This window comes from Hemiscyllium ocellatum, chromosome 39 (assembly GCF_020745735.1).
Source record: "Hemiscyllium ocellatum isolate sHemOce1 chromosome 39, sHemOce1.pat.X.cur, whole genome shotgun sequence".
Lineage (NCBI taxonomy): Eukaryota > Metazoa > Chordata > Chondrichthyes > Orectolobiformes > Hemiscylliidae > Hemiscyllium > Hemiscyllium ocellatum.
In genome coordinates, this window is record NC_083439.1 from 37,400,002 (window position 1) to 37,425,507 (window position 25,506).

At 48.5% G+C, this 25,506-nt stretch overlaps 2 protein-coding genes across 5 annotated transcripts in view; one reads left to right on the plus strand and one right to left on the minus strand.

Moving 5' to 3' along the window:
• Positions 1 to 25,506, plus strand: part of mthfs (5,10-methenyltetrahydrofolate synthetase (5-formyltetrahydrofolate cyclo-ligase)) — a 64,030-nt gene that overhangs the window by 710 nt on the left and 37,814 nt on the right. Inside the window, exons 1-2 of one of the 3 annotated variants that reach the window (XM_060853352.1) lie at positions 1,295 to 1,480; positions 2,066 to 2,327. In XM_060853352.1, coding sequence (XP_060709335.1) covers positions 2,120 to 2,327 — 208 coding nt within the window. In that variant the 5' untranslated portion in view covers positions 1,295 to 1,480; positions 2,066 to 2,119. Of the gene's footprint in view, positions 1 to 1,294; positions 1,481 to 2,065; positions 2,328 to 25,506 lie in introns of those variants that run through there. The other 2 variants (XM_060853353.1, XM_060853351.1) reach the window with 2 other exon arrangements.
• The window catches only part of LOC132834419 (complement C1q tumor necrosis factor-related protein 3-like), a 122,805-nt gene continuing 119,521 nt past the window's right edge, over positions 22,223 to 25,506 (minus strand). For both annotated transcript variants that reach the window (XM_060853349.1, XM_060853350.1), the window contains one exon: positions 22,223 to 23,627. In XM_060853349.1, the coding sequence (XP_060709332.1) occupies positions 23,227 to 23,627 (401 nt within the window). In that variant the 3' untranslated portion in view covers positions 22,223 to 23,226. The remainder of the gene's footprint in view (positions 23,628 to 25,506) is intronic.

Consider the following 25,506-nt stretch of genomic DNA (forward strand, 5'->3'; position numbering starts at 1 on the left):
CCCCCACGTTCCCCTCCGCCCCCCACATTCCCCGTCCTCTTCACCCCCCACGTTCCCCTCCGCCCCCCACATTCCCCGTCCTCTTCACCCCCACGTTCCCCTCCGCCCCCCACATTCCCCGTCCTCTTCCCCCCCACGTTCCGTTCCCCCCCACGTTCCCCCCCACGTTCTCCCCCACGTTCCCCTCCCCCCCTCGTTCCCCTCCCCCCCCTCGTTCCCCTCCCCCCCCCTCGTTCCACTCCCCCCCCCTCGTTCCACTCCCCCCCCCTCGTTCCACTCCCCCCCCCTCGTTCCCCTCCCCCCCCCTCGTTCCCCTCCCCCCCCTCGTTCCCCTCCCCCCCCTCGTTCCCCTCGTTCCCCTCCCCCCCTCGTTCCCCTCCCCCCCTCGTTCCCCGTCCCCCCTCGTTCCCCGTCCTCTTCACCCCCCACGTTCCCCGTCCTCTTCACCCCCCACGTTCCCCTCCTCCCGCCCCCTCTTCCCCCCCGTCGTTCCCTTCCCCCTCCCCCTCCCCCCCGTCGTTCCCTTCCCCCTCCCCCTCCCCCCCCCTCCCCCCCGTCGTTCCCTTCCCCCTCCCCCCCGTCGTTCCCTTCCCCCTCCCCCCCGTCGTTCCCTTCCCCCTCCCCCTCCCCCCCGTCGTTCCCTTCCCCCTCCCCCCCGTCGTTCCCTTCCCCCTCCCCCCCGTCGTTCCCTTCCCCCTCCCCCCCCGTCGTTCCCTTCCCCCGCCCCCCCCGTCGTTCCCTTCCCCCGCCCCCCCCGTCGTTCCCTTCCCCCGCCCCCCCCGTCGTTCCCTTCCCCCGCCCCCCCCGTCGTTCCCTTCCCCCGCCCCCCCCGTCGTTCCCTTCCCCCGCCCCCCCCGTCGTTCCCTGCCCCCGCCCCCCCCGTCGTTCCCTGCCCCCGCCCCCCCCGTCGTTCCCTGCCCCATCCCCTGTTCTCCTCCACATACCCTCCCCCCATCCCCCACTCCCCTCCCATCCCCTCCCTTGCCCCCCCGCGCCCCCCCAACTGCACGACCCCCCCAACCGCGCCCCCCCCCACTGCATGCCCCCCCCCCCATCTTTCCCTCTTCCCCTTTCATGAGACATGGTACATTAATGAACCAAGGATGGCGGTGGTCAGAGTCAGTTCCAACCAGTGGCCGTACTGTATTTTCAAAATTGACAATGTTGTTTTTCTAAAAGCTGATGCCGTTTTTATTTGCATGCCCAGTTTGTATTCATATAACCCACACTAATTAAAATAAACAAAATTAAAATCTTCCCATCAATATCTCAACTTGTATAAATGAAGCATAAGATTACAAAGAGATATTGATAGATTAAATGAAGTGGCAAAACTGCAACAAATGGATTTCAATACAGCCAATATGAGGTCATCTGCTTTGGATGCAAAACAGATGGAATATAGTACTATCCAAATGTGGAGAGTTTGGAGAATACATTCCTGGAAGTCCAGGTACACAGACAATCAAAATATGAATAGGTAAACAAAAATAATCAAAAAGGCGAATGGAATTCTGGGATTCATATCAAAGATTTGGGTTATCTGGGTGGAGTGCTGGGTAGAAGTCATGTGTCAGCTGTACAACACCCTGGTTGTACCACATAGATGTGCATTTGTGGGTACCACACCTTGTAAAGCATATATTGGCCTTAAATTGGATTATCTGGAGGTTAGAAGGTTGAGTGGTTATTTTAATCACTGTTTTCAAGATATTCAGATGAACAAATAAAATATGTAGAAACAATTTCTGCTTGTTGGCGAGTCTAGACCTAAGACATTGTCTAAATATTAGAATATGTTGGGAGTGACTGTTAGAGAGTGGCAAATGTTTGCAGTGTTTTTCCATAAGTTGTTCCCTAGAGCTAGATCAATTATTAACTTTAACTCTAGGATTGATAGCTTTTTATTAAACAAAAGTATTAAGGGATATGGTGTGTGTCTGTGGAATTAGGTTACAGAACAGCTGTGATCTCATTGGAAGAATATGCACAAAGTGCAAAATAGCTTCCTACTTTTTCAATGTTCTTAGGATTCCTACTGACCACATCTGTCATTCTGTTTCAGCTGATCGCTCACCCCAAGTACAAGAATTGCCAAAGAATTGCGGTCTTTTTGAGCATGTCTGATGAAATACAGACTGAAGATATTATACAAGATGTTTTCCAGCGTGGGAAGGAATGTTTCATTCCTCGATACAAATCTGGAACCAACCATATGGATATGGTGAAACTGGGCTCTGCTGAAGAAATCCTCCACCTTCCTCTGACATCTTGGAACATTCGCCAGCCTGCTGAAGATGGTTTGCAGGAAGAAGCTTTAACCTCAGGTTGGTACTGAATATTTAGGATTTTAATCAATTAAAGAACTGGATCAAAGGTAGAAGACAGAGGGTGGTGGTGGAGGATTATTTTTCAGGCTGGAGGCCTGTGACCAGTGGAGTGCCACAAGGATTGGTGCTGGGTCCATTACTTTTCATCATTTATATAAATAATTTGGATGTGAGCGTAAGAGGTATAGTTAGTAAGTTTGCAGATGACACCAAAATTGGAGGTGTAGTGGACAGCGAAGAAAGTTAACCCAGATTACAACAGGATCTTGATCAGATGAGCCAGTGGCTGAGAAGTGACAGCTGGAGTTTAATTTTAAATAAATGCGAGGTGCTGTATTTTAGGAAAGCAAATCTTAGCAGGATTTATACACTTAATGGTAAGGTTGTAGGGAATGTTATTGAACAAAAAGACCTTGGAATGCCGGTCCATAGCTCCTTGAAAGTGGAGTCGCAGGTAGATGGGATAGTGAAGAAGGTGTTTGGTATGCTTTTCTTTATTGGTCAGAGTATTGAGTATAGGAGTTGGGAGGTCATGTTGCAGCTGTGCAGGACATTGGTTAGGCCACTGTTGGAATATTGCATGTAATTCATGTCTCCTTCCTATCAGAAAGATGTTGTGAAACTTGAAGGGATTCAGAAAAGATTTGATAAGGATGTTGCCAGGGTTGGAGGATTTGAGCTACAGGGAGAGGTTGAATAGGCTGGGGCTGTTTTCCCTGGAGTGTCGGAGGCTGAGGGGTGACCTTAGAGGTTTACAAAATCATGAGGGGCATAAATAGACAAAGTTTTTTCCCTAGGGTGGGGGAGTCCAGAACTAGAAGGCATAGGTTTTAGAGTGAGAGGGGAAAGATATAAGAGACCACGGGCTACTTTTTCTTGCAGAGGGTGGTACGTGTATGGAATGAGCTGCCAGAGGAAGTAGTGGAGGCTAGTATAATTGCAACATTTAAAAGGCATTTGGATGGGTATATGAATAGGAAGGGTTTAGTGGGATATGGGCCAGGTGCTGACAGGTGGGACTAGATTGGGCTAGGATATCTGGTTGGCATGGATGAGTTGGACCTAAGCGTCTCTTTCTGTGCTGTACATCTCTATGTCTAAAATCTTTGGTGTTCTACTTGACTCTGAGTTTTTTTTTAAACACCATATACCCTCAATGTTTTGTGGTCCTTGTCAGTGCATCTCCTAAAACCTTCACCTGTGCCTTTATTGCCTTCAAATCTGAGTATTTCAGCGTTTTCCACCCTCCATAAATGCAACTCTTCAGAGATCCAAAATTCTGCCGCCTGTGAGCTCACTTGCACCAAGCTCCACTCATCCCTTCATACTTGTGCACACTGGTCCATGTTGGCTTCCAGCACCTCAATTTATATCTTTTATCCTTGTTCAAAATACACTGCTCAACCTTTGTGACCTCCTCCAACTATCTGAAACTGTATGTTCCTTCAGGATTTGTATTCTGATGTTAAAAGCTCCAGGTTAAAAGTATGTGATTTCCTCTCATGACTGGACTACTTACCTCCTCAACAGTGGGAACATTGGCTTCATAAACATACTATTGAAAGAAGTTAAGGAAAATAAATGACTCCTGGTTTGTTGTTACATTTGTTCCTTTTTATTGGTGTGTCCGCAGTGAATTTTGTGATCGTAGGTCGAATATTACCTCAATTAATTTTTCATCAAGTTCAATTTGGATGGGAATTTTAACAAGCTTGACAAATTGGCTTCTGAGTTGAGAGTGTTGTTGGGAAAGCACAACAGGTCAGGCAGTATTCGAGGAGCAGGAGAATCAATGTTTTGGGCATAAGCCCTTCATCTGAGATTGTTTTGTCTGCACCATTAACTATCTCACGATGCTAAAACTGTAAGCATTATGTCAATAGATTCTAAGCTAGATAGTGAAATAGAAGGCAAGACACAACTTTTTTTTGTGAATAGAGTGCATTGACTTACTCAGCCTCTCAGGTTTCTTCTCACTGTCACTATTATGTTTTTTTATTATTTAAATGCAAATATTTTTGAATAAATCGTTCAGAAATATTCTTACATATCTCTGGAGCAAGTGGGACTTCAACCAGGACTTTCTGTTCAGAGGTGAGGTCAATACTACTGAGACACAAGCCACTGTCTATGTGAATGTAGATATTTTCTAATAAACCTGGTCAGAGATATTGTTGCAAATCTCTGGAGCAGGTGGAATTCAATCACTGGTCTCCCGGCTGAGAGTTAGGGATTATTAGCACTGCAGCACAAGAGCTGCCACCTAGTTAAATGAACTAGAAAAAGAAAATTAACACCCAACACCTGTTTCCTTTAATCATAAGAATGACATTGACAAATATTAATACCATGATTGTGATGGCATTAACAATTTTATGAATAAAATGTATTATTTCTGATCATATTTGCAAGAGCCACTTGCGTTCCGTTGTGATTGTTTTCTGGAAGGAAGCTGGTGATGTCCTTAGCCAGAGAGAGGTGCTTCTTTCCTAGTAGTGTTTTCCTTCTGACACAAACACTGCCTCCATACAGTGCTTGTTGTACCCTGCAACAAAACTGGATGCTGGGTGCTTGCAGACCCCAAGACTGAAGCTGTAAACCATACTGTGACATTTGTTTAATGTCCACTTTTTCTTTCATTTTGCTTTTAAAGCTACGGTAATGTTTTCTGTACAATAGATACTAATTTGATTCCATTTTTAACTGAATAATTAAATGAACAATTTCCATAAAACATCACAATATATATTTTTCATCCTTAACAGTACAAACTGCAGAGAGTTAATGAAGAATTTGAACTCTTTGCGTTTAGAGGTAGGTGGAATTGACAACGCTAGGTCAAGGAACTGTATTTCTTAACTTTGTTAATTGAATGGAGAAGTACATATAATATTGGACCTAGGCTAAATGATACCAATTTACTGGTTCATTTCTAGGTCTACTTCCAAAAGTGAGTGAATGTTTTATACTTAAGGTTATTTAATACTTAAGGAAATTGGCTTCTGAAAAGTACCCTGCTGCCATCAGTTTACTTTCTTGTACATTTTTCAGCTGTGTTTCTGTAAAGACATAGACAAGGAATTCAAAGTTGATGGGGGAAGTGGGATCAGCCAATGATCTTATTGAATGATGGGGAAAGCTTGAAGGGATGAATGGCCTAATCTTGGTCCGAAGTTCCTATGGAAGGTTCATTTTCAGATGTTTTGTCACCCATACGAGTAAATTTGAATATTGACTTGTAGATAATTTAATCTTTCATATTCTTGACCTTATGATAAAATCTAAAATTCTATTAATTCTTTTAGTCTGATCAGCCTTGGGTGCTGCTTTTAATATCCGGTGAATATAGCCCCCACATTCCCTCTGTGGTTTTATTCAGATTTTAATTACTATTATGATTTATCTTGCCAAATTGCATTTATCTTGCCTTGCATTTACTGTAGTATATTCTGTCTTGCAGTTTAGCCCATTCACACAGCTATTTTTGTAGCATTTTCAAGTTCCAACACTACTAGAAGCAACGTTCTTAATTAAGGACAATAAAATTATCTTTGGCACCAATGTCAAATTAACAGTCCTGTAATAGTTATCGTCTTTCTTTACAAAGACGTTGTACATTGGCCATTCTCCTGTCTACAGATCATATTGACATTGAACGTGTCCTGAAATATAATTTCTGAGGTCTTAGCAATTTCCTCTTTTGTATCCTTTCTCTACTTCACATCTGTACTCTCCTTCATTTTCTGCAAATCTACCCTAGTCTAATCCAGCACTTTGTTTTGTTTTTATCTCTTTATAATTGGGCTACCTTATCCATATAACACTCACATCGTGAAATTTTTGCACTCCAACAGTTCTCCTCTCTTGAGAATCTCTTGGCACTAGCTCTCAAATTTCCCTCCCCCAATCCCAAACTTCATTGCCTCTTCACTTCCCTTTCTTGACCTGGTCTATCTCATTGTTCTGAAGATCCAACAGTGCCTTCAAACTGGTAGAGGGAGGCGCCTTGCATATGTTTTGATTACAACATCATCTGTTAATCCCTTAATTTTTCTTTTTGTAGTCATATTTTGTATGCAACAGCTACTTTTCTTTACCTGTAACCTAACCTCTGGACAAGGATTTCTCCTTGGCCCCCTCCCATCTCTCAACTACAAGCTGCCCCTTAGCAACTGAAACAACAAATGCTGGAGATCACAGCAGGTCAGGCAATATCCATGGAGAGAGAGCAAGCTTCATCAGAGTCACCTAGACTCAAAATGTTAGCTTGCTCTCTCTCTGTGAATGCTGACTGACCTGCTGTGATCTCTAGCATTTGTAATTTTCAGTTCAGATTCCAGCATCTGCAGTAATTTGTTCCTGCCCCTTAGCAACATCTGTGACTTAGTGGTTCTCAAACTGAGCTTCTAATTATAGCATTGCTAAGACTAATCACTAATTCCTCCTCTTCAACATCACTTGACTTCACCTCTGTCTGAGCTCAGCTACTGGTGATACCTTCATTCATGTATTTAGTACATTAATTCACTTCTGGCTGCTTGCCCACATTCTACCTCCTTGAGTGTGTGTCTCAACTAATTTGAATCTAATTTATCTCAATGATCCATGTTGATTACTGATCAAGAAACATTGATTTTAAAATTCTCATCTTGTTCTCAAATTCCAGCAGGCCAAGTTTCTAATTCTAATCGCCTGCAATCACACTACCCTCTCAGCTGTCTGTGCTTGTCTAATGCTGGCCTCCTGCAATTTTGATTTTACTCACTCAACATAAGTAGCTGTGCCAAGATTGACGTGTTCTGGAATTATTATCCTGCACATTTCTTTACCCCTCTACCTTGCTTTCCTTGTTTTATGATGCATCTTAAAGCCCACATCTCTGATCCAGATTCTGAATATCTATCCTAATGCTTGCTGATGTTGCTCAGTGTGATCTTACATTATAGTACATCATGAGGAATTTCAGGAACTATGTAAACATATGTTGTTAACCATTGGTGAATCCCCTACCATCAATATTCTCAGGGTTACTGCTGACTAAACTGGACCATTCACTTAACATAGAACATAGAACATAGAACGATACAGCGCAGTACAGGCCCTTCGGCCCTCGATGTTGCGCCGACCGAATCCTACCTAACCTACACTAGCCCAATAACTTCCAAATGCCTATCCAATGCCCGCTTAAATGACCATAAAGAAGGAGAGTTCACCACTGATACGGGCAGGGCATTCCATGAACTCACAACCCGCTGTGTGAAGAATCTACCCCTAACATCTGTAAACTACTAAGGTTAACAAAAGCAGATCAGAGTTTGGGAATTCTGCAGCAAGTAATGTATCTCCTAATTTCTCCAGGCCTGTTCACCATCTGCAAGTCAAAAGTCAGGAGTGTGGTGGAATACTCTCCGCTCGCATTGAGTGCAGCTTCCAGCTGACAATGACTGACATTTAGAAGGACAATGAAGGTAGACCTATTAGAGTACCATCACCTGTAGGTTCATCTCTATGTTAGACACCATTCTGAATCGGGGTGGCACGATGGCTCAGTGATTAACATTGCTGCCTCACAGCACTCGGGTCCCAGGTTCAATTCCAGCCTCTGGCAACTGTCAGTGTGGAGTTTGCGCATTCTCCCCGTGTCTGTGTGAGTTTCCTCCAGATGCTCCAGTTTCCTCCCACAGTCACAAAGATGTGCAGGTCAGGTGAATTGGCCATGCTAAATTGCCCATAGTGTTAGGTGCATTAGTCAGAGGGAAATGGGTCTGTGTGCGTTACTCTTCGGAGGGTCGGTGTGGACTGGTTGGGCCGAAGGGCCTGTTTCCACACTGTAGGGAATCTATTCATAACTTTTCCTTCACTGTCGCTGGGTCAAAATTCTTGAACTTTCTCTTGAATGGCATTGTGGGGGTATCTACATCCCATAGTGTGTTATTGTTCATGAATGCAGCTCACCTGCACCTTTTCCTGATAATTAGGGATGGACAATAAATGATAGTTTTGCCTGTGATGCTTGCGTCTCATTCACAAAGAAAAGATCCCAAGATGTACTTCCATCCCTGCACACAGCCTACATGAAAAACCTGCAGCCTAAAAACCCTTCTTAGTGCATTCGGCATTGTTGATAGTATAAGTTCATAATAAAAATGTATTTGTTCAAGTTTATTTTGCTTATAGTTCTAATTCTTTTGGTGTCATTGTCACTATAAATAATTTCCCCACCAGGTGTCAGTGTATCAAGAAATTTAGAAAGTTGGCTAGGACGCCTCCTCGTAGAGCTCTTTAGGGAACATCTCCGGGACACCCGCACCAATCAACCCCACTACCCCGTAGCCCAACATTTCAACTCCTCCTCCCACTCTGCCAAGGACATGCAGGTCCTGGGCCTCCTCCAACGCCGCTCCCTCACCACCCGACGCCTGGAGGAAGAATGTCTCACCTTCCGCCTCAGAACACTTCAACCCCAGAACATCAATGTAGACTTCACCAGTTTCCTCACTTCCCCTCCCCCCACTTTACTCCAACTCCTAACTTCCAGCTCAGCGCCGTCCCCATGACCTGTCCTACCTGCCAATCTCCCTTCCCACCTATCCACTCCATCCTCCGCTCTCACCTCCATCCCCACCTCCATCCACCTATTGTACTCTTTGCTACCTTCTCCCCAGCCCCAGCCCCCTCCTCCATTTATCTCTCCATCCTGGAGGTTCCCTGCCACCATTCCTGATGAAGGACTTTGCCCAAAACATCGATTTTCCTGCTCCTCAGATGCTGCCTGACCTGCTGTGTTCTTCCAGCATCACTCTAATCTAGAGTGAGCCATATTCTCATACATCAAAATGATTTAAAGTTAAAGCAACTGGCAATGAAGGGATACTAATGCACAGTGGGGCACTGCACTGTCATCAATCAGTTCCTCAGAGGATATCTTGCTGCAATCAACAAATGCCAGGTGAACTTCAGCAATTTGGAACTAATTGGAATAATTAATTTTATTGGCATGAAACTGGTCATAGATGAAGAAATGCAGAGATGAATTTCAAACTCCTCTTGAGAATCTTGCATTACTGTACATTCACATGTTCACAAACTAAAGTTCTTGGTGGCTGGAATTTACTTACAGCTGCTCCTACTCTGCACCTCTATCTGTAATAGGGCTTCAGTCTTAGTTCCAGGGAGGATTCCGTGATGGTGCAGAAAGCACTCTGAAGAAAATCTTGGTCAGCTGTACATTTTGCTATTGTTTGCAACTGTGCACCCATGAGTGCAAAAGGTAAGGATGAAGCTTTCGCAGCAATCTTCAGCCAGAAGTGTCAAGTCATTGATCTATCTTGGCCTCCTCCAGTGGTCCCCAGCATTACCGCTGCCGGCCTTCAGCCAATTCAATTCACCCCACGTGGTATTAAGAAACAGTTGGAGGCACTGCATACTGCAAAGGCTTTGGGCCTTCTTAACATTCCGACAATGATGCTGAAGACTTGTGCTCCAGAATGTGCTGTTCCCCCCTAGCCAAGCTGTTCCAGTACAGTTGCAACACTGTCAGGTAGATGACAATGTGGAACATTGACCAAGAACATCCTGGACATAAAAAACAGGACAAATCCAACCCGGCCAATTACTGCCCCATCAGTCTACTGTTAAACTTCAGTAAAGTGAGGGAAGGTGTCAGCAATAGAGCTATCTAGCAGCACTTGCTCAGTGACACCCAATTTGGGTTCTTCCAGGGCCATTCAGCTCATTACAGCCTTGATTCAAATATGGACAAAAGCATTGAATTCCAGAAGTGAGGAGAGAGTGACAGCCCTTGACATCAATGCTGCATTTGATTAAGTGTGCATCAAGGAGCCCTGGCAAATCTGGGATGAATGGATACTGGGGGCAAACTTTCCACTGGTTAGTCATACCTGAAACATATGAAGATGGTCATGGTTGTTGGAGATCAGTCATCTCAGCTCAAGGACAGCTCTTAAAGAGGTCATCAGGGTAGTGTCCTAGACCCAATCACCTTCAGCTGTTTCATCAATGACTTACCCACCATCACAAGGTCAAAAATGGGGACGTTTGCTGATGATTGCATAATCTTCAGTACCATTCGCGACTCCTCAGACACTGAAGTAGCCCATGTCCAAATGCAACAGATCTGGACAATATCCAGGCTTGGGCTGACAAGTGCCAAATAACGTTTGTGCCACACAAATGCCAGGGTATGACCATCACCAATAGGAGACAATCTAACCACTGCCCCATGACATTCAGTGGTGTTACCAGAACTGAATCCCCCACTATCAACATCTTGGGAGTTATCATCGAACACAAGCCCAACAGGACTCGCCACATTTGCATTGGCTGCAAGAGTAGGTCAGAGGCTAGGAATATTACAGCAGGTAACTCGCCCCTGCTTCCTGAAAGCCTGTCCATCATTTACAAGGCACAAGTCAGGAGTGTGATGCAATACTCCTCATTTGCCTGGATGAGTGCAGTCCCAACAATACTGAAGAAGCTTAATACCATCCAAGACAAAGTAGCCAGTTGATTGGCACTGCATACACAAACATCCAGTCTGTCCTGCCGTGATTCCTATTAGCAGCAGTGTGTGCTATCTAAAAGATGTACTGCAAAAATTCATCAAAAGTCTTCCAATTTCAAAACCCATGACCCCTTCCATCTAAAAGGACAAGAGCAGCAGATATACGGGAGCATCACCACCTGCAAGTTCCCCTCCAAGCCACTCACCGCCTGACATGGAAATATATCACTGTTCCTTCACTGTCGCTGGGTAAAAATCCTGGAATTCCCTCCCTAATGGCATTGTGGGTCAACCCACAGTAGATGGACTGCAGCAGTTCACGAAGGCAGCTCACCATCACCTTCTCAAGAGTATCTAAGGATGGGGAATAAATGCTGGCCATAATAAACAGCCAAATAAACACCCACATCCAACAAAATTAATAAATAAAAAGGTACTTCACAAAGCTAGAGCAGATTGTGAGTAGTGCATAGAAAGTAACAACTTGCATTTATGCAGCACTTCTCTTAATTTTGGGCCATTATAAAGCATTTTACAGTTAATTGGTCTCTTCTAAAGTGTGGTCGTAATTGCAATATACAAGGCATAGCAGCCAGTTCCTACAATCAGCAACATGACCATTGTGATGAAATCCATTTCTAGCATTCTGTGAGAATATAACCTTCAGCGGAAGGGAATGAGTTCTGGAGTGCAGTTTGGGAGTCCAGAGGTGGATACACCTAAGAAACTAGAGTGATTGACTGAAATGGGAGCAGTCATAGAATCATAGAGATGTACAGCATGGAAACAGACCCTTCTGTCCAACTCATCCATGCTAATCAGATATCCCAATCTAATCTAGCCCCATTTGGCCCATATCCCTCTAAACTCTTCCTATTCCTAACCCCATCCAAATGTCTTTTAAATGTTGCAGTTGTACCAGCCTCCACCATTTCCTCTGGCAGCTCATTTCCAAATGTGCACCTCCCTCTGCGTGAAAAAGTTGCCTGCTATAGTATTCCTAGCCTCTGACCTACTCTCATTCTAAACCTATGCCATCTAGTTCTGGACTCCACCACAGGGAAAATACTTAGTGTATCCACGCCCCTCATGATTTTATAAACCTCAATAAGGTCACCCCTCAGCTTCTGATGCTCCAGGGAAAACAGTCCCAGCCTATTCAGCCTCTCCCTATAGCTCAAATCCTCCAACCCCAATCTTTCCTGAACTCTTTCAAGTTTCACAGCATCCTTCCGATAAGGAGACCAGAATTGCACACACTATTCCAAATGTAGCCTAACCCATGTCCTGAACAGCCCCAAAATGACCACCTAACTCCTATACTCAATGCTCTAGCCAATAAAGGAAAGCGTACAAAACACCTTCTTCACTATCCTATCTACCTGCAACCCTAATCAGTCCTTGCATTTCCAAATATGTGTAAATCCTATCCCTCAGAAGTGAGTACTGATCTCTTCTAAAGTTAACTGAGATTTGATGACCTACTGTATCACCAGTATCTGAGTGGAGTTACTGTGAAATGATTGTTTTTAAAGATTCTTGCACAGTGTCTTTTTGTTTTCCTCAAGCAGATGGATATTCATGTCAGGATTTCCTCCAACAACTTGCCCACCACTGATGTCAGGGTTACAGGTCTATAGTTCCCTGGCTTGTCCTTACCATCCTTCCTAAATAGTGGCACCACGTTAGCCAATCACTGGAACCTCACCTGTGACTATCGATAATACAAGGTGCCCACCAATCATTTCTCTAGCTTCCCACAGAGTTCGAGGGTACACTTGATCAGGTCCTGGGGATTTATTCACCTTTATGCATTTCAAGACATCTAGCACTTCCTCCTCTGTAATACAAACATTTTGCAAGATGTCACCATCTAGTTCCCTAAGTCTATATCTTCCATGTCCTTTTCTACAGTAAATACTAATGCAAAATACTCATTTAATATCTCCCACATTTTCTGCAGCTCCACACAAAGACCGCAAAGGGGCCCTATTCTCTCTCTAGTTACCCTTTTGTCCTTAATGTATTTGTTAAAAACCCTTTGGATTCTCCTTAATCCTATTTGCCAAAGCTATCTCATGCCCCCTTTTTGCCCTCCTGATTTCCCTCTGAAGTTTACTCCTACTGCCTTTATACTCCTCTAAGGATTAACTCGTTCTATCCTGTCTATACCTGACATATGCATCCTTCATTTTTCTTAACCAAACCTCAATTTCTCTAGTCATCCAGCATTCCCTACACCTTTCCATCCATCCTAACAGGAATATCATGTCTCTAGACTCACATTATCTCATTTCTGAAGGTTTCCCATTTTCCAGCCATCCCTTTATCTGCGAATATCTGTGTCCAGTCAGTTTTTGAAGGTTTTAAATGAGATTAGATTCCCTACAGTGTGGAAACAGGTCCTTCGGCCCAACCCTCCGAAGAGTAACTGACACAGACCCATTTCCCTCTGACTAATGCACCTAACACTATGGGCAATTTAGCATGGCCAATTCACCTGACCCGCACATCTTTGGACTGTGGGAGGAAAGCGGAGCGCCCAGAGGAAACCCACCCAGACATAGGGAGAATGTGCAAACTCCACACAGAGGCTGAAATCGATCCTGGCACCCTGGTGCTGTAAGACAGCAATGTTAACCACTGAGCCACCGTGCTGCCCAAATTAGGTTGTTGCCTAATACCGTCAAAATTTGCCTTTCTCCAATTTAGAACTTCAACTTTTAGATCTGGTCTATCCTTTTCCAACACTATTTTAAAACTAATAGAATTATGGTCACTGGCCCCAAAGTGCACTCCCACTGACATCTCAGTCACCTGCCCTGCCTTATTTCCCAAAAGTAGGTCAGGTTTTGCACCTTCTCTAGTAAGTACATTCACATACTGAATCAGAAAGTTTTCTTGTACGCACTTAACAAATTCCTCTCCACCTAAACCCTTAACACTATGGCAGTCCCAGTCCATGTTTGGAAAGTTAAAATCCCCTGACATAACCACCCTATTAGTCTTAGATAATTGAGACGTCCTTACAAAATCTTTTTCTCAATTTCCCTCTGACTATTAGGGGGTGAATAATACAATCCCAATAAGGTGATTATCCCTTTCTTATTTCTCACTTCCACCCAAATAACTTCCCTGGATGTATTTCTGGGAATATCCTCCCTCAGTATAGCTGTAATGCTATCCCTTATCAAAAACACCACTCCTCCTCCTCTGTTGCCTCCCTTTCTGTCCTTCCTGTAGCATTTGTATCTTGGAACATTAACCTGTCAGTCTTGCCCATCCATGAGCCATGTTTCTGTAATTGCTATGATATCCCATTGCCATGTTCCTAGCCATGCCCTGAGTTTATCTGCCTTCCCTGTTAGGCTCCTTGCATTGAAACAGATGCAGTTTAATTTTTCAGTCCTACTTTGTTCTCTGCTTGTCCCTGCCTGCCCTGACTGTTTGACTCGCTTCTGTTCCTAGCTGTACCAGTCTCAGATTGATCGCTTTCCTCACTATCCCCTTGGGTCCCCCCCCCCACCTTACTAGTTTTTGAAGGCTTTACGTTTTCCAGCCATCCCTTTACCTGCGAACTTCATTGAAACAGTTAGCGTAAGAATTCTTAGAAGCGGGTTTTAATGCATGATTGACAGAAGTGAGTACTGATCTCTTCTAAAGTTAACTGAGATTTGATGACTTGCTGTGTCACCGATATCTGAATGGAGTTACTGTGAAATGATTGCTTTTTAAAGATTCTTGTACAGTGTCTTTTTGTGTTCCAAAAGCAGACTGATATTCATGTCAAGTCCGGATTGGAAATTACTTGGGGTATGGCTTTCTACATTTTGGAGTCGCGCGAGTGTGTTGGGTGTGGATGAGAGAGAGAGACGCACGCGAGTGTGTGTGGCGGGGAGAGAGAGAGACGCACGCGAGTGTGTGTGGCGGGGAGAGAGGGAGACGTGCGCGAGTGTGTGTGTGTGGCGGGGAGAGAGAGAGGCGAGCGTGAGTGTGTGGGGGGGAGAGAGGGAGACGTGCGCGAGTGTATGGGGGGGAGAGAGGGAGATGTGCGTGTGTGTGTGTGGGGCGGGGAGAGAGGGAGACGCGCGCGAGTGTGTGTGTGGCGGGGAGAGAGGGAGACGCGCGCGAGTGTGTGTGTGTGTGTGTGTGTGGCGGGGAGAGAGGGAGACGCGCGCGAGTGTGTGTGTGTGGCGGGGAGAGAGGGAGACGCGCGCGAGTGTGTGTGTGTGTGGCGGGGAGAGAGGGAGACGCGCGCGCGCGAGTGTGTGTGTGTGTGGCGGGGAGAGAGGGAGACGCGCGCGCGCGAGTGTGTGTGTGTGTGGCGGGGAGAGAGGGAGACGCGCGCGAGTGTGTGTGTGTGGCGGGGAGAGAGGGAGACGCGCGCGAGTGTGTGTGTGTGGCGGGGAGAGAGGGAGACGCGCGCGCGCGAGTGTGTGTGTGTGTGTGTGTGTGTGGCGGGGAGAGAGGGAGACGCGCGCGAGTGTGTGTGTGTGTGGCGGGGAGAGAGGGAGACGCGCGCGAGTGTGTGTGTGTGTGTGTGTGTGTGTGGCGGGGAGAGAGGGAGACGCGCGCGAGTGTGTGTGTGGCGGGGAGAGAGGGAGACGCGCGCGAGTGTGTGTGTGGCGGGGAGAGAGGGAGGCGCGCGTGAGTGTGTGTGGCGGGGAGAGAGGGAGGCGCGCGCGAGTGTGTGTGTGGCGGGGAGAGAGGGAGGCGCGCGCGAGTGTGTGTGTGGCGGGGAGAGAGGGAGGCGCGCGCGAGTGTGTGTGTGGCGGGGAGAGAGGGAGGCGCGCGCGAGTGTGTGTGTGGCGGGGAGAGAGGGAGGCGCGCGCGAGTGTGTGTGTGTGGCGGGGAGAGAGGGAGACGCGCGCGAGTGTGTGTGTGGCGGGGAGAGAGGGAGGCGCGCGCGAGTGCGTGTGTGTGTGGCGGGGAGAGAGGGAGACGCGCTCGAGTGCGTGTGTGTGTGGCGGGGAGAGAGGGAGACGCGCGCGAGTGCGTGTGTGTGTGGCGGGGAGAGAGGGAGACGCGCGCGAGTGCGTGTGTGTGTGGCGGGGAGAGAGGGAGACGCGCGCGAGTGCGTGTGTGTGTGGCGGGGAGAGAGGGAGACGCGCGCGAGTGCGTGCGTGTGTGCGCGTGTGGCGGGGAGAGAGGGAGACGTGCGTGAGTGTGTGTGGGGGGGTGAGGGGGGAGAGAGGGAGATGCGTGCGAGTGCGTAGGGGGGAGAGAGGGAGGCGAGCGCGAGTGCGTGGGGGGGAAGAGAGGGAGGCGAGCGCGAGTGCGTGGGGGGGGTAAGGGGGGAGAGAGGGAGATGCGTGCGAGTGCGTAGGGGGGAAGAGAGGGAGGCGAGCGCGAGTGCGTGGGGGGGGGGAGAGAGGGAGGCGAGCGCGAGTGCGTGGGGGGGGGAGAGAGGGAGACGTGCGCGAGTGTGTGTGGCGGGGAGAGAGGGAGACGCGCGCGAGTGCGTGTGTGTGTGGCGGGGAGAGAGGGAGACGCGCGTGAGTGTGTGTGTGTGGGGGGGTGAGGGGGGGAGAGAGGGAGATGCGTGCGAGTGCGTAGGGGGGAGAGAGGGAGGCGAGCGCGAGTGTGTGGGGGGGGGAGAGAGGGAGACGTGCGCGAGTGTGTGTGGCGGGGAGAGAGGGAGACCTGTGCGAGTGTGTGTGTGTGTGTGTGTGTGTGTGTAGGGGAGGAGAGAGGGAGACTCGCGCGAGTGTGTGAGGGGGAGAGAGGGAGACTCGCGCGAGTGTGTGAGGGGGAGAGAGGGAGACTCGCGCGAGTGTGTGAGGGGGAGAGAGGGAGACTCGTGTGAGTCTGCCGGGGGGGAGAGAGGGAGACCCGCGCGAGTGTGTAGGGGGGGAGAGAGAGGGAGATGCGCGCGTGTGTGTGGCGGGGAGTGAGGGAGACGCGCGAGTGTGTGTGTGTGTGTGTGTGTGTGTGTGTGTGTGTGTGTGGAGAGAGGGAGATGCGTGCGAGTGTGTGGGGGGGGGAGAGAGAAAGGGAGGCGAGCGCGAGTGTGTGGGGGGGAGAGAGGGAGATCCGCGCGAGAGTGTGTGTGTGTGTGGGGGGGGAGAGAGAGTGGGAGACTCGCGAGTGTGTGTGGGGGGGGAGAGAGGGAGATCCGCGCGAGTGTGTGGGGGGGGGGGAGAGAGAGTGGGAGACCCGCGCGAGTGTGTGGGGGGAGGAGAGACAGGGAGACTCGCGCGAGTGTGTAGGGGGGAGAGAGGGAGACTCGCGCGAGTGTGTGTGGGGGGGGGGAAAGATGCGCGTGAGTGTGTGTGGATGGGGGGGGAGAGAGGGAGATGAGCGCAAGTGTGTGTGGCGGGGAGAGGGAGACGCGTGTGTGTGTGTGTGTGTGTGTGTGAGAGAGAGAGAGAGAGAGAGGGGGAGATGCATGTGAGCGTGTGTTGTGGGGATGGGGGAAGGGAGATGCATGTGAGCGTGTGTTGTGGGGATGGGGGGGAAGGGAGATGTGCATGAATGAGTGTGCATTGTGTGGCGGGGAGAGAGGGAGACGCACGCGAGTGTTTGTGGCGGGTAGAGAGGGAGACGCGCGCGAGTGTGTGTGGCGGGGAGAGAGGGAGACGCACGCGAGTGTGTGTGGCGGGGAGAGAGGGAGATGCGCGCGAATGTGTGTGGCGGGGAGAGAGGGAGACGCGCGCGAGTGTGTGTGGCGGGGAGAGAGGGAGACGCGCGCGAGTGTGTGTTGCGGGGAGAGAGGGAGACGCGCGCGAGTGTGTGTGTGGCGGGGAGAGAGGGAGACGCGCGCGAGTGTGTAGTGGGGGAGAGAGGGAGACTCGCGCGAGTGTGTGAGGGGGAGAGTGGGAGACTCGCGTGAGTGTGTTGGGGGGGGAGAGAGGGAGACTCGCGCGAGTGTGTGGGGGGGGGGGGAGAGAGGGAGACTCGCGCGAGTGTGTGGGGGGAGAGAGGGAGACTCGCGCAAGTGTGTGGGGGGGGAGATGTGCGTGAGTGTGTGTGGATGGGGGGGAGAGAGGGAGATGAGCGCAAGTGTGTGTGGCGGGGAGAGAGGGAGACTCGCGCGAGTGTGTGGTGGGGGAGAGGGAGACTCGCGCGAGTGTGTCGGGGGGGAAGAGAGGGAGACTCGCGCGAGTGTGTCGGGGGGGGAAGAGAGGGAGACTCGCGCGAGTGTGTAGGGGAGAGAGAGGGAGACTCGCGCGAGTGTGCAGGGGCGGTAGAGAGGGAGACTCGCGCGAGTGTGTAGTGGGGGAGAGAGGGAGACTCGCGTGAGTGTGTGAGAAGAGGGGGCAGAGAGAGAGAGAGAACTGATGCGTAGAAGTGTGCGCATGTTGGGGGGAGGAATGTGCATATTGTAAGGGTTGGAGAGACATATGAGTGTGCACGTGTTGGAGGGTGAAGAGTTGCATGAGTGTGTGCGTTGGGGATGGGAGAAGTGAGCCATGCGAGTGTGCGTACATTGGAGGGGAGGAGATTTGTGCATGAGTGTGTGCGCGTTGGAGGGGAAGAGAGATATGCGCGAGTGTTGCACGCTGGGAGGAACAGAGATGCACGCGGATGTGTGTGCGTTGGGGGGGGAAGAGAGGCGCGCGTGATTGTGCGTGCGTTGTGGGAGGGGAAGAGAGACGTGCGCGACTGTGTGCCTGTTGGGGAGGGGAAGAGAGACACGCGCGACTATGCATGTGTTGGAGGAGGGGAAGAGAGACATGCACACGAGAAAGTGTGCGCATTGGAGAGGGGAAGAGAGACCCGCGTGCGCGAGAATGTGCGTTGGTGGGGAGAAGAGAGACACATTGTTGGGGATGTAAGAGAGATGAGCGCGCGTATGCGTGCGTTTAGTGGGAGAAGAGAGATGCGCACTAGTGTGTGCGCAGTGTAATGGAGGAAAGAGACGTGTGCGAGTATATGTGTGCATTGGTGCAGGGGTAGAGAGAGAGAGATGGATGGGGAGAGAGAACAGACAGACGTATGCATGCATTGATGGGGATCAAGAGAGAGGGAGATGCGCGCGAATGCGTGTGCACGCATGGGGGGTGAGGTGGAAGAGAGACCCGCGTGAATGTGTGCTCGTTATAGGGGAGAGGGAGAGAGATGCTTACGAGTGTGCATTGGTGGGGGCGCAGAGCGAGACACGCCTGCATTGGTTGGGGGGAAGAGAGAGACCTGCTTGAATTTGTGCGTACATTGGAGGGGAAGAGACGCGCACGCATTGTGGTGTGGGGGAGAGACGCGTGTGAGTGTGCGTGTGTTGGGGGGGGTAAAAGATGCATGTGACTATGTGTGTGTTTAGAGGGGGCAGTGGAGACACGTGTGACAGTGCGGGTGTTGGGAGATGTGCGCAAGCATGTTTAAGGGACATACGTGTAATCGCATGTGTTTGAACAACATGCATGTTTGTGATATGCGCGTATGTGTGAGGGACATGCTTGAGCATGCAAACATGTATCTTTGTGGGCTGTATGCCCATGCGCGTGTTTTTGAGGGGCCTGTGCTCTCCACATGTGTGTTTGAGGGACAGATTGGTACTCGTGTGTTTGTGGGATGTGCGTGTACCACGCATATGTGTGTGTCTGAAGAATTGTGCCAAGTTTGTGTGTGTGTTTGAGGGACATGCACATGTCTGAGTGCAATGCGCCCATACATATGTGTTTCAAGGGCACACATGTGAGCATGTATGTTCGTGTGATGTGCCTGTGCATGCCTGTATTTGAGGGATGCCCGTGAACTTGTGTATTTGAGGGGTGTGCACGTGTGTTTGTGGGACATGTACCACGTGTGTGTTTGAGGGATGCACATGTGTTTGAGGGATGCGCGTGTGTTTTTGACAGATGTATGTGCTTGCTTATGTGTGTTTTGAGGGACACGTGTGTCTGTGGGCTGCGTGCCTAGGTGTGTTTGAGGGATATGTGCATGCGTGTGTCTTTGAGAGACATGCGCGTTCGTGCAAGAATATGTTTTTGAGGCACCCATGTGCTCCATGTGTGTGTTTGAGGGAGGTGTTGGCACCTGGTTATTATGTCTCAATTATAGTGGCATATGTGAGTGTGTGTGCGCGCGTTGAGGGGGGGAGAAGAAGACGCGGGCGTGTTGCTGGGGGGAGGAGAGACACGTGCAAGTAAGTATCCTTTGGGCAGTTGGAGACATGCGCCAGTGTGTGCGCTTACGGGAGGGGGAGGGGGGAAAAGAGAGATGCGCGAGTGTGTGCGCTTGTGTGGAGGAGAGACATGTGCGAGTTTGGGGGGTGAAGAGAGACGCGCGAGTGTGTGCGCGCTTGCGGGGGGAGGAGAGATGTGCGCTAGTATGTGCAGGTTTGGGGGGTGAAGACAGACGTGCACGAATGTGCACTTGCAGGAGGGAGAGACGCGTGTGAGTGTGTGCGCGTTTAGAGGGTGAAGATAGATGTGCGCGAGTGTGTACGTGTTTGGGTGAAGAGAGAGGTGCGCGTTTGGTGGGAAGAGAGAGACACACACAAATGTGTGCGCATGCTGGGGGAAGAGAGAGCTGCATGAGTGTGTGCGTGCTGGGGCAGGGTGTAGAGAGACGTGCATGAGTGTGAGCGCATTGGGGAAGGGAAAAGAGACACATGCAAGTCTGTGCACGGGTGTGTGCGCGTTGAGGTAAGAGAGATGCACACAAGTGTGCACGTTTTGGGGGGTAAGACACACATGACTGTGTGCGCATTGGTGGTGGGGGAGAGAGAAGTGCTCAAGTGTGTGTGTATGTTGGTGGGAGGCGTAGAGAGAGAGAGGAGAGACAGACAGACAGATGAGCACGTGGGGCTCGAGAGAGAAACGGAGGGAGAGTGAGAGACGTCTGTGCGTGCATGGAGCATTGGAATAGAGATGTGCGCGCATGGGAAGGTGGAAGAGAGATGCGTATGAACATGTGCCTGTTGTGTGTGGGCGGGGGGAGAGAGATGCGCATGTGTGTGGGCATTGGTGGGAGAGAGAGGCGCGCGTGTGTGTGTGTGTGTGTGTGTGTGTGTGGAAGAGAGAGAGGTGCGCGTGAATGTGTGTGCGTGTTGGAGGGCAAAAGGTGCGTGTGTTGGAGAAAGATGCACGTAAGTGTGTGTTGGGATGGGGCAGTGGAGACACGCATGAGGATGCGTGGGTTGGGGAGGGAGATGTGCGTGAGCGTATTTGAGGGATGTCTGTGTAATCGTATGTGTTTGAATGACGTGCATGTGTTTGAGAAATGCGCATGTGTGCATGCATGTGTCCGTGTTTGAGAGATGTGCTCGTGTATGCATGTGTTTGAGGGAACTGTGTGCGCATGTGTATGTTTGAGGGGCGCGTGTGCATGTGTATGTGTTTGAGGGACGTGTGTTTGTGAGGGACGTGCGGCATGTGTGTGTGTGTGTGTGTGTGAGGGACGTGCACATGTTGAGGGACACATCCACGTGTGTGTATTTTAGTGTCATGCGCACCCATGTGTGTGTGTTTGAGGGACACGCACTGGAACATGTGTGTTTCAATGATGTGCTGACTCGTGTGTGTTTGAGGAACATGTTTGTGTATTGAAGGGACTCGCTGAGTATGTGTGTTTGAGGGACACGCACACATCTGTGTTTGAGGGTTGTGTGCACGCGTGTGTGTTTAAGGGGGACACATGCATCTGTGTTTTTGAGGGAAAACAGCCCCAGTGTATTCAGCCTCTCCCTATAGTTCAAATCCTCCAATCCTGGCTACATTGTTGTAAATCTGTGTGTTGGGGTTAGAGGCATGTGTGTGTTGCGGGGTGAAAGACACGTGCATGTAAATGTCTGGGCACATATATCAGGAGGGCGCATCTGCATCTGCGCATGTGTCAGAGGGTGCATGTGGGCGCATGTATGTTGAGGCAACGCTTGCATACATGTGTGCATTTTCGTGTGTACGTCAAGAGGACATGTCTATTTGAGCATGTGTCGTAGGGGATGTCTGCATGGACATGAGTTGGGGGGGCCTATCTGCATGGCGGTGTTGTGGCAGAGCATGTCTACGTTGGGTTGTGTGTGTTGGTAACATGCTATTTGGGCGTGTGTATGTCAGGGGCGTGTCTGCGGGGTCGATGTGTCAGGGGCATGTCTGCAAGGCCAAGTCTGCGTGGGTGTGTGTCTTTTTGAGGGATGTAAGCGCGCTACATGTATTTGTGGGATGTGTGCTACACGTGTGTGTTTAAAGAATGTGCGCATGTGTTGAGGGCGAGACGCATGCGTGTGTTGGGGGCTAGAGACACATGCATGTGTATGTCTGTGCTTGTGTGTCAGGAGGACGCATCTGCATGTGTGTATGTATCAGGGACAAGTATGTGTGTCAATATCGGTAGTGGGGGTTTTGTGTGTGTGTGTGTCTCTCTCTCTCTCTCTGTCTCTCTTGAGTGGATGCGTTTGTGTGTGAAAGAAGCTTTACTGAAAAACTTTTTTAAAATGCTGGAAGAAGCTTTAATGAAAGATCTGATGCACAGAACTACTTGCATTACTCTAAGTTGTCATATCCATACAGACAGGCATGAGAATCATTAGGCAAACACCAAACCTTTGACCTGGCCCTTTAAATGGGAGAATTCAATGTGTGAAAGCTGCTGTTTACATATAAATGTGTCTTTGTTGTTAACAGATTTTGACACCACGTGCGAATGTGGATTCGTCATAAGCTTTATCAGCATGGTGTCAATTCTACAACTTTCTCTCTTAGTATATAGCTCCCATATAGAGAACTGAGCTCACTTTCAAAGCTTTTCATTGTGATATATTTTTTGCATTGGGATCTGCATCTCCACCATCTCAAAACTGAGTTTGTTTCAACTAATTGAACAGATTTAAAACAAGAGGAGAAATAATTTCTATGAAAGGATCATGAATCTGTGGAATTGACTACCCCAGAGCGTGGTGGATGCTGGGACATTGAGTAAATTTAAGGAGGTGATGGACAGATAGCTAATTAATAATGGGTGGAGGGTTATGGAGAGTGGGCAGGCAAGTTGAGGCTGAGATGAGATCAGCCATGATTGTATCAAATGCTGGAGCAGGTCCTGGGGCTGAATTGACTACTCCTGCTTCTAGTTCTTATGTCCTTATATCCTTCCCTCGATCTGACCTTCTTTCTTAGTCCCTGTGTCTCAATGTCTCCGTTATTGACTTTGCCATTATCTAAAGAGATATTTGTTAACAGGATAAGTTCCTGAAGCACACTGTATAGCAGATATTAAGCATTTGTTAATTCATAAGCTCTCTTGGAATCAAATGTGATTCTCAGAGATAAACAGGATAAAGTTTCCACTTTGGTGATGGTGAGCTTATTATAAGTGAGCTGTTATGGTAAGGTTTGGCAGGGTCATTAGAAAATATTGACCAATTTGTGGCAAAAAACTTCTGACCCACCAACACAGAAGTGAAGAATTTATCTCAATCTTTCCAATCCATTACTGAGCAGAATGAGTCAGGAGAAATCCCTGGAAGCTAAGTGATCCATCGCGACTCCAGAGATTCCCAGAAACTAGCTTGACCCACACTTGGTCTCCTTGGTGAAGATTCAGGATCATAGTTTTCAATGAGAGCTGTGAACTGCCATTTGGAAGCACGCTATGGATTATACTGACTGCCTTATTGTTCTTGATCAGGGCCACATCTGTCTTCATACCCCTCCCTGGCAGTGAAGAGTAACTGAAAAAGTACAGCCCACACTTGGGACTTGTGAACTTTCCAGTGTTGTTACTGTACCCCTGTCCGAGATTCACATTGACGACATCATACACGATTGGATCCACAGGAGTGGGTACATGATTCATTGTGGAGCGCTGCACATCAAAAACCACATCCAGTTCTGATAAAATAGAAAACGGACATTTAAAGTGATTACTGAAAGCATTTTTCAAACTCCAAATTGAGAGAATTTGTTATTAAAATGTCAGGATGCAATCAAGCTAAGCACAGGCACAATGAACAATGAGGAGATGGAGGTGAAAGACAGTCACCTGTACTTCAGCATTGTCATGGCTTTTATAATAAACTATCTTTCTTCACTTGGAAAGTTAAGGTGACCTGGGGATTTTCTGAAACTTTCTGATCCTGTGGATTGTGGTAATGTCAGTATGATTCCTCTCACCTTCCCTTCTCACACCTGAAGGTGTTGTGCCTTAATAGGGGGCAGATGTATGAGCAGGAGACCTTCCCTCCACCCAATTAACCCACCTTATTGAAGAGATTGTGTTGAGTAATTAAATGGTACCTCGTCCAGGTGGCCAGGATGAATGAAAAGAGATCATCCACTCCTCCCTCCACCACACCTACTCTTTGAAATAAGCAGACCCCTCTGCCTCCATCTCTGAGAGAGATCTTGTGTACTGCTTAGTGTTAAATTTCTTTTACCACCAGCCACACTGTTGGGCAATGCTAGTTTTGTATTGTAGGCCCAGTTCATTTGGAACTGACTGAGGCTATTCCAACTTATTTCACAGTTCATCCCATCTTGTCTGGATGAGATGTGAACCCAGAGCAATGTTATTTCCCATTTCCCAATCTAGTTCCCTATTCAGATGGGATCAGGTACAGGTCGTTCCCCTGTGATACCTTAGATACATTCCAGCAAAACCTCGTTAAATAGAAAATCGCTTCATATAAATGATGAGGCATACGGGTAAAATGGGATTGGGATAGACCAGCAAAAACTATCACTCACAGTCACTCAAAAATCACCCAAAAGTCTAACACAATGTATTGCACAACCTGAATGAAGGTATAAATCATATTTATCAATGAAACAAAAGGAAATTTAACACAGTACAGTGAAAAAGTATTGTTAATGCAGGGATGGTGCGTAAGGTATTCTCCCTCATTCCAGTTGAGGAAGCTATATCACACATTCTCTCCTTCAGCTCAAAAAGCTGTATAATATTTATCTTCTCTTCCAGTGTTATAGCCTTTCCTTTGTGTTCATACCTGCAGTTTTATCACCAGGATGCTTCATGCTAACATTCTTGTCATTGTGCCCCTCCGTTTATATCAAAGAAAGGGATAATCTAGGAGTAGCGTATCTTTCACAGAAAGCTACTGTGTCTGCACCTGACACCAGCGCATGCACAGAAAGGGGCAGAGAGTTCGGGGCAGCCATCAGCACATGTGCAGAACGGGACAGAGAGATCGGGGTAGCCCTCGGCGCATGGGCAGGACAAAGCGCACAAAACGATCACTGCTCGATTTGTGATATTGTGTTCTTGAAATTCCTGTCCCTTAATTCCTCAGCAATGTTATAAACAAATCCCGCTGCTGAAATGCACGTTATCTGAGAATGACTAGTACTCGGTTACGTTTGGAAAGGACAGTAAGCCCTGAATGTGTCCTTGCTGAGCATCTGCATCTTCAGCAGTGGTTGGTGATCAGAGATGGAGACTCTGGCTAATTTTCTTTCGTCAAATTCCACTCTAGAGGTTCTGAGCCCGGTTTTAGGAGCCCTCATTGACATTGCTACCAGGTTTATATGTTTCATCACTTCCATGTTGTGCATGTAGCCACTGAGGCACACTGAGTCTTCATAGCACACCATCCATCATATCCTCATACTGTTTTTAGTTAAGAATGGCTTTTTCCTCTTTCTGGGAAATATCCTGCTTTTATGAGCCCTTAAAACCATAAGATATAGGAGCAGAATTAGACCATTTGGCCCATCGAGTCTGGAATCAAACCTGGCGCTGTGAGGCAGCAGT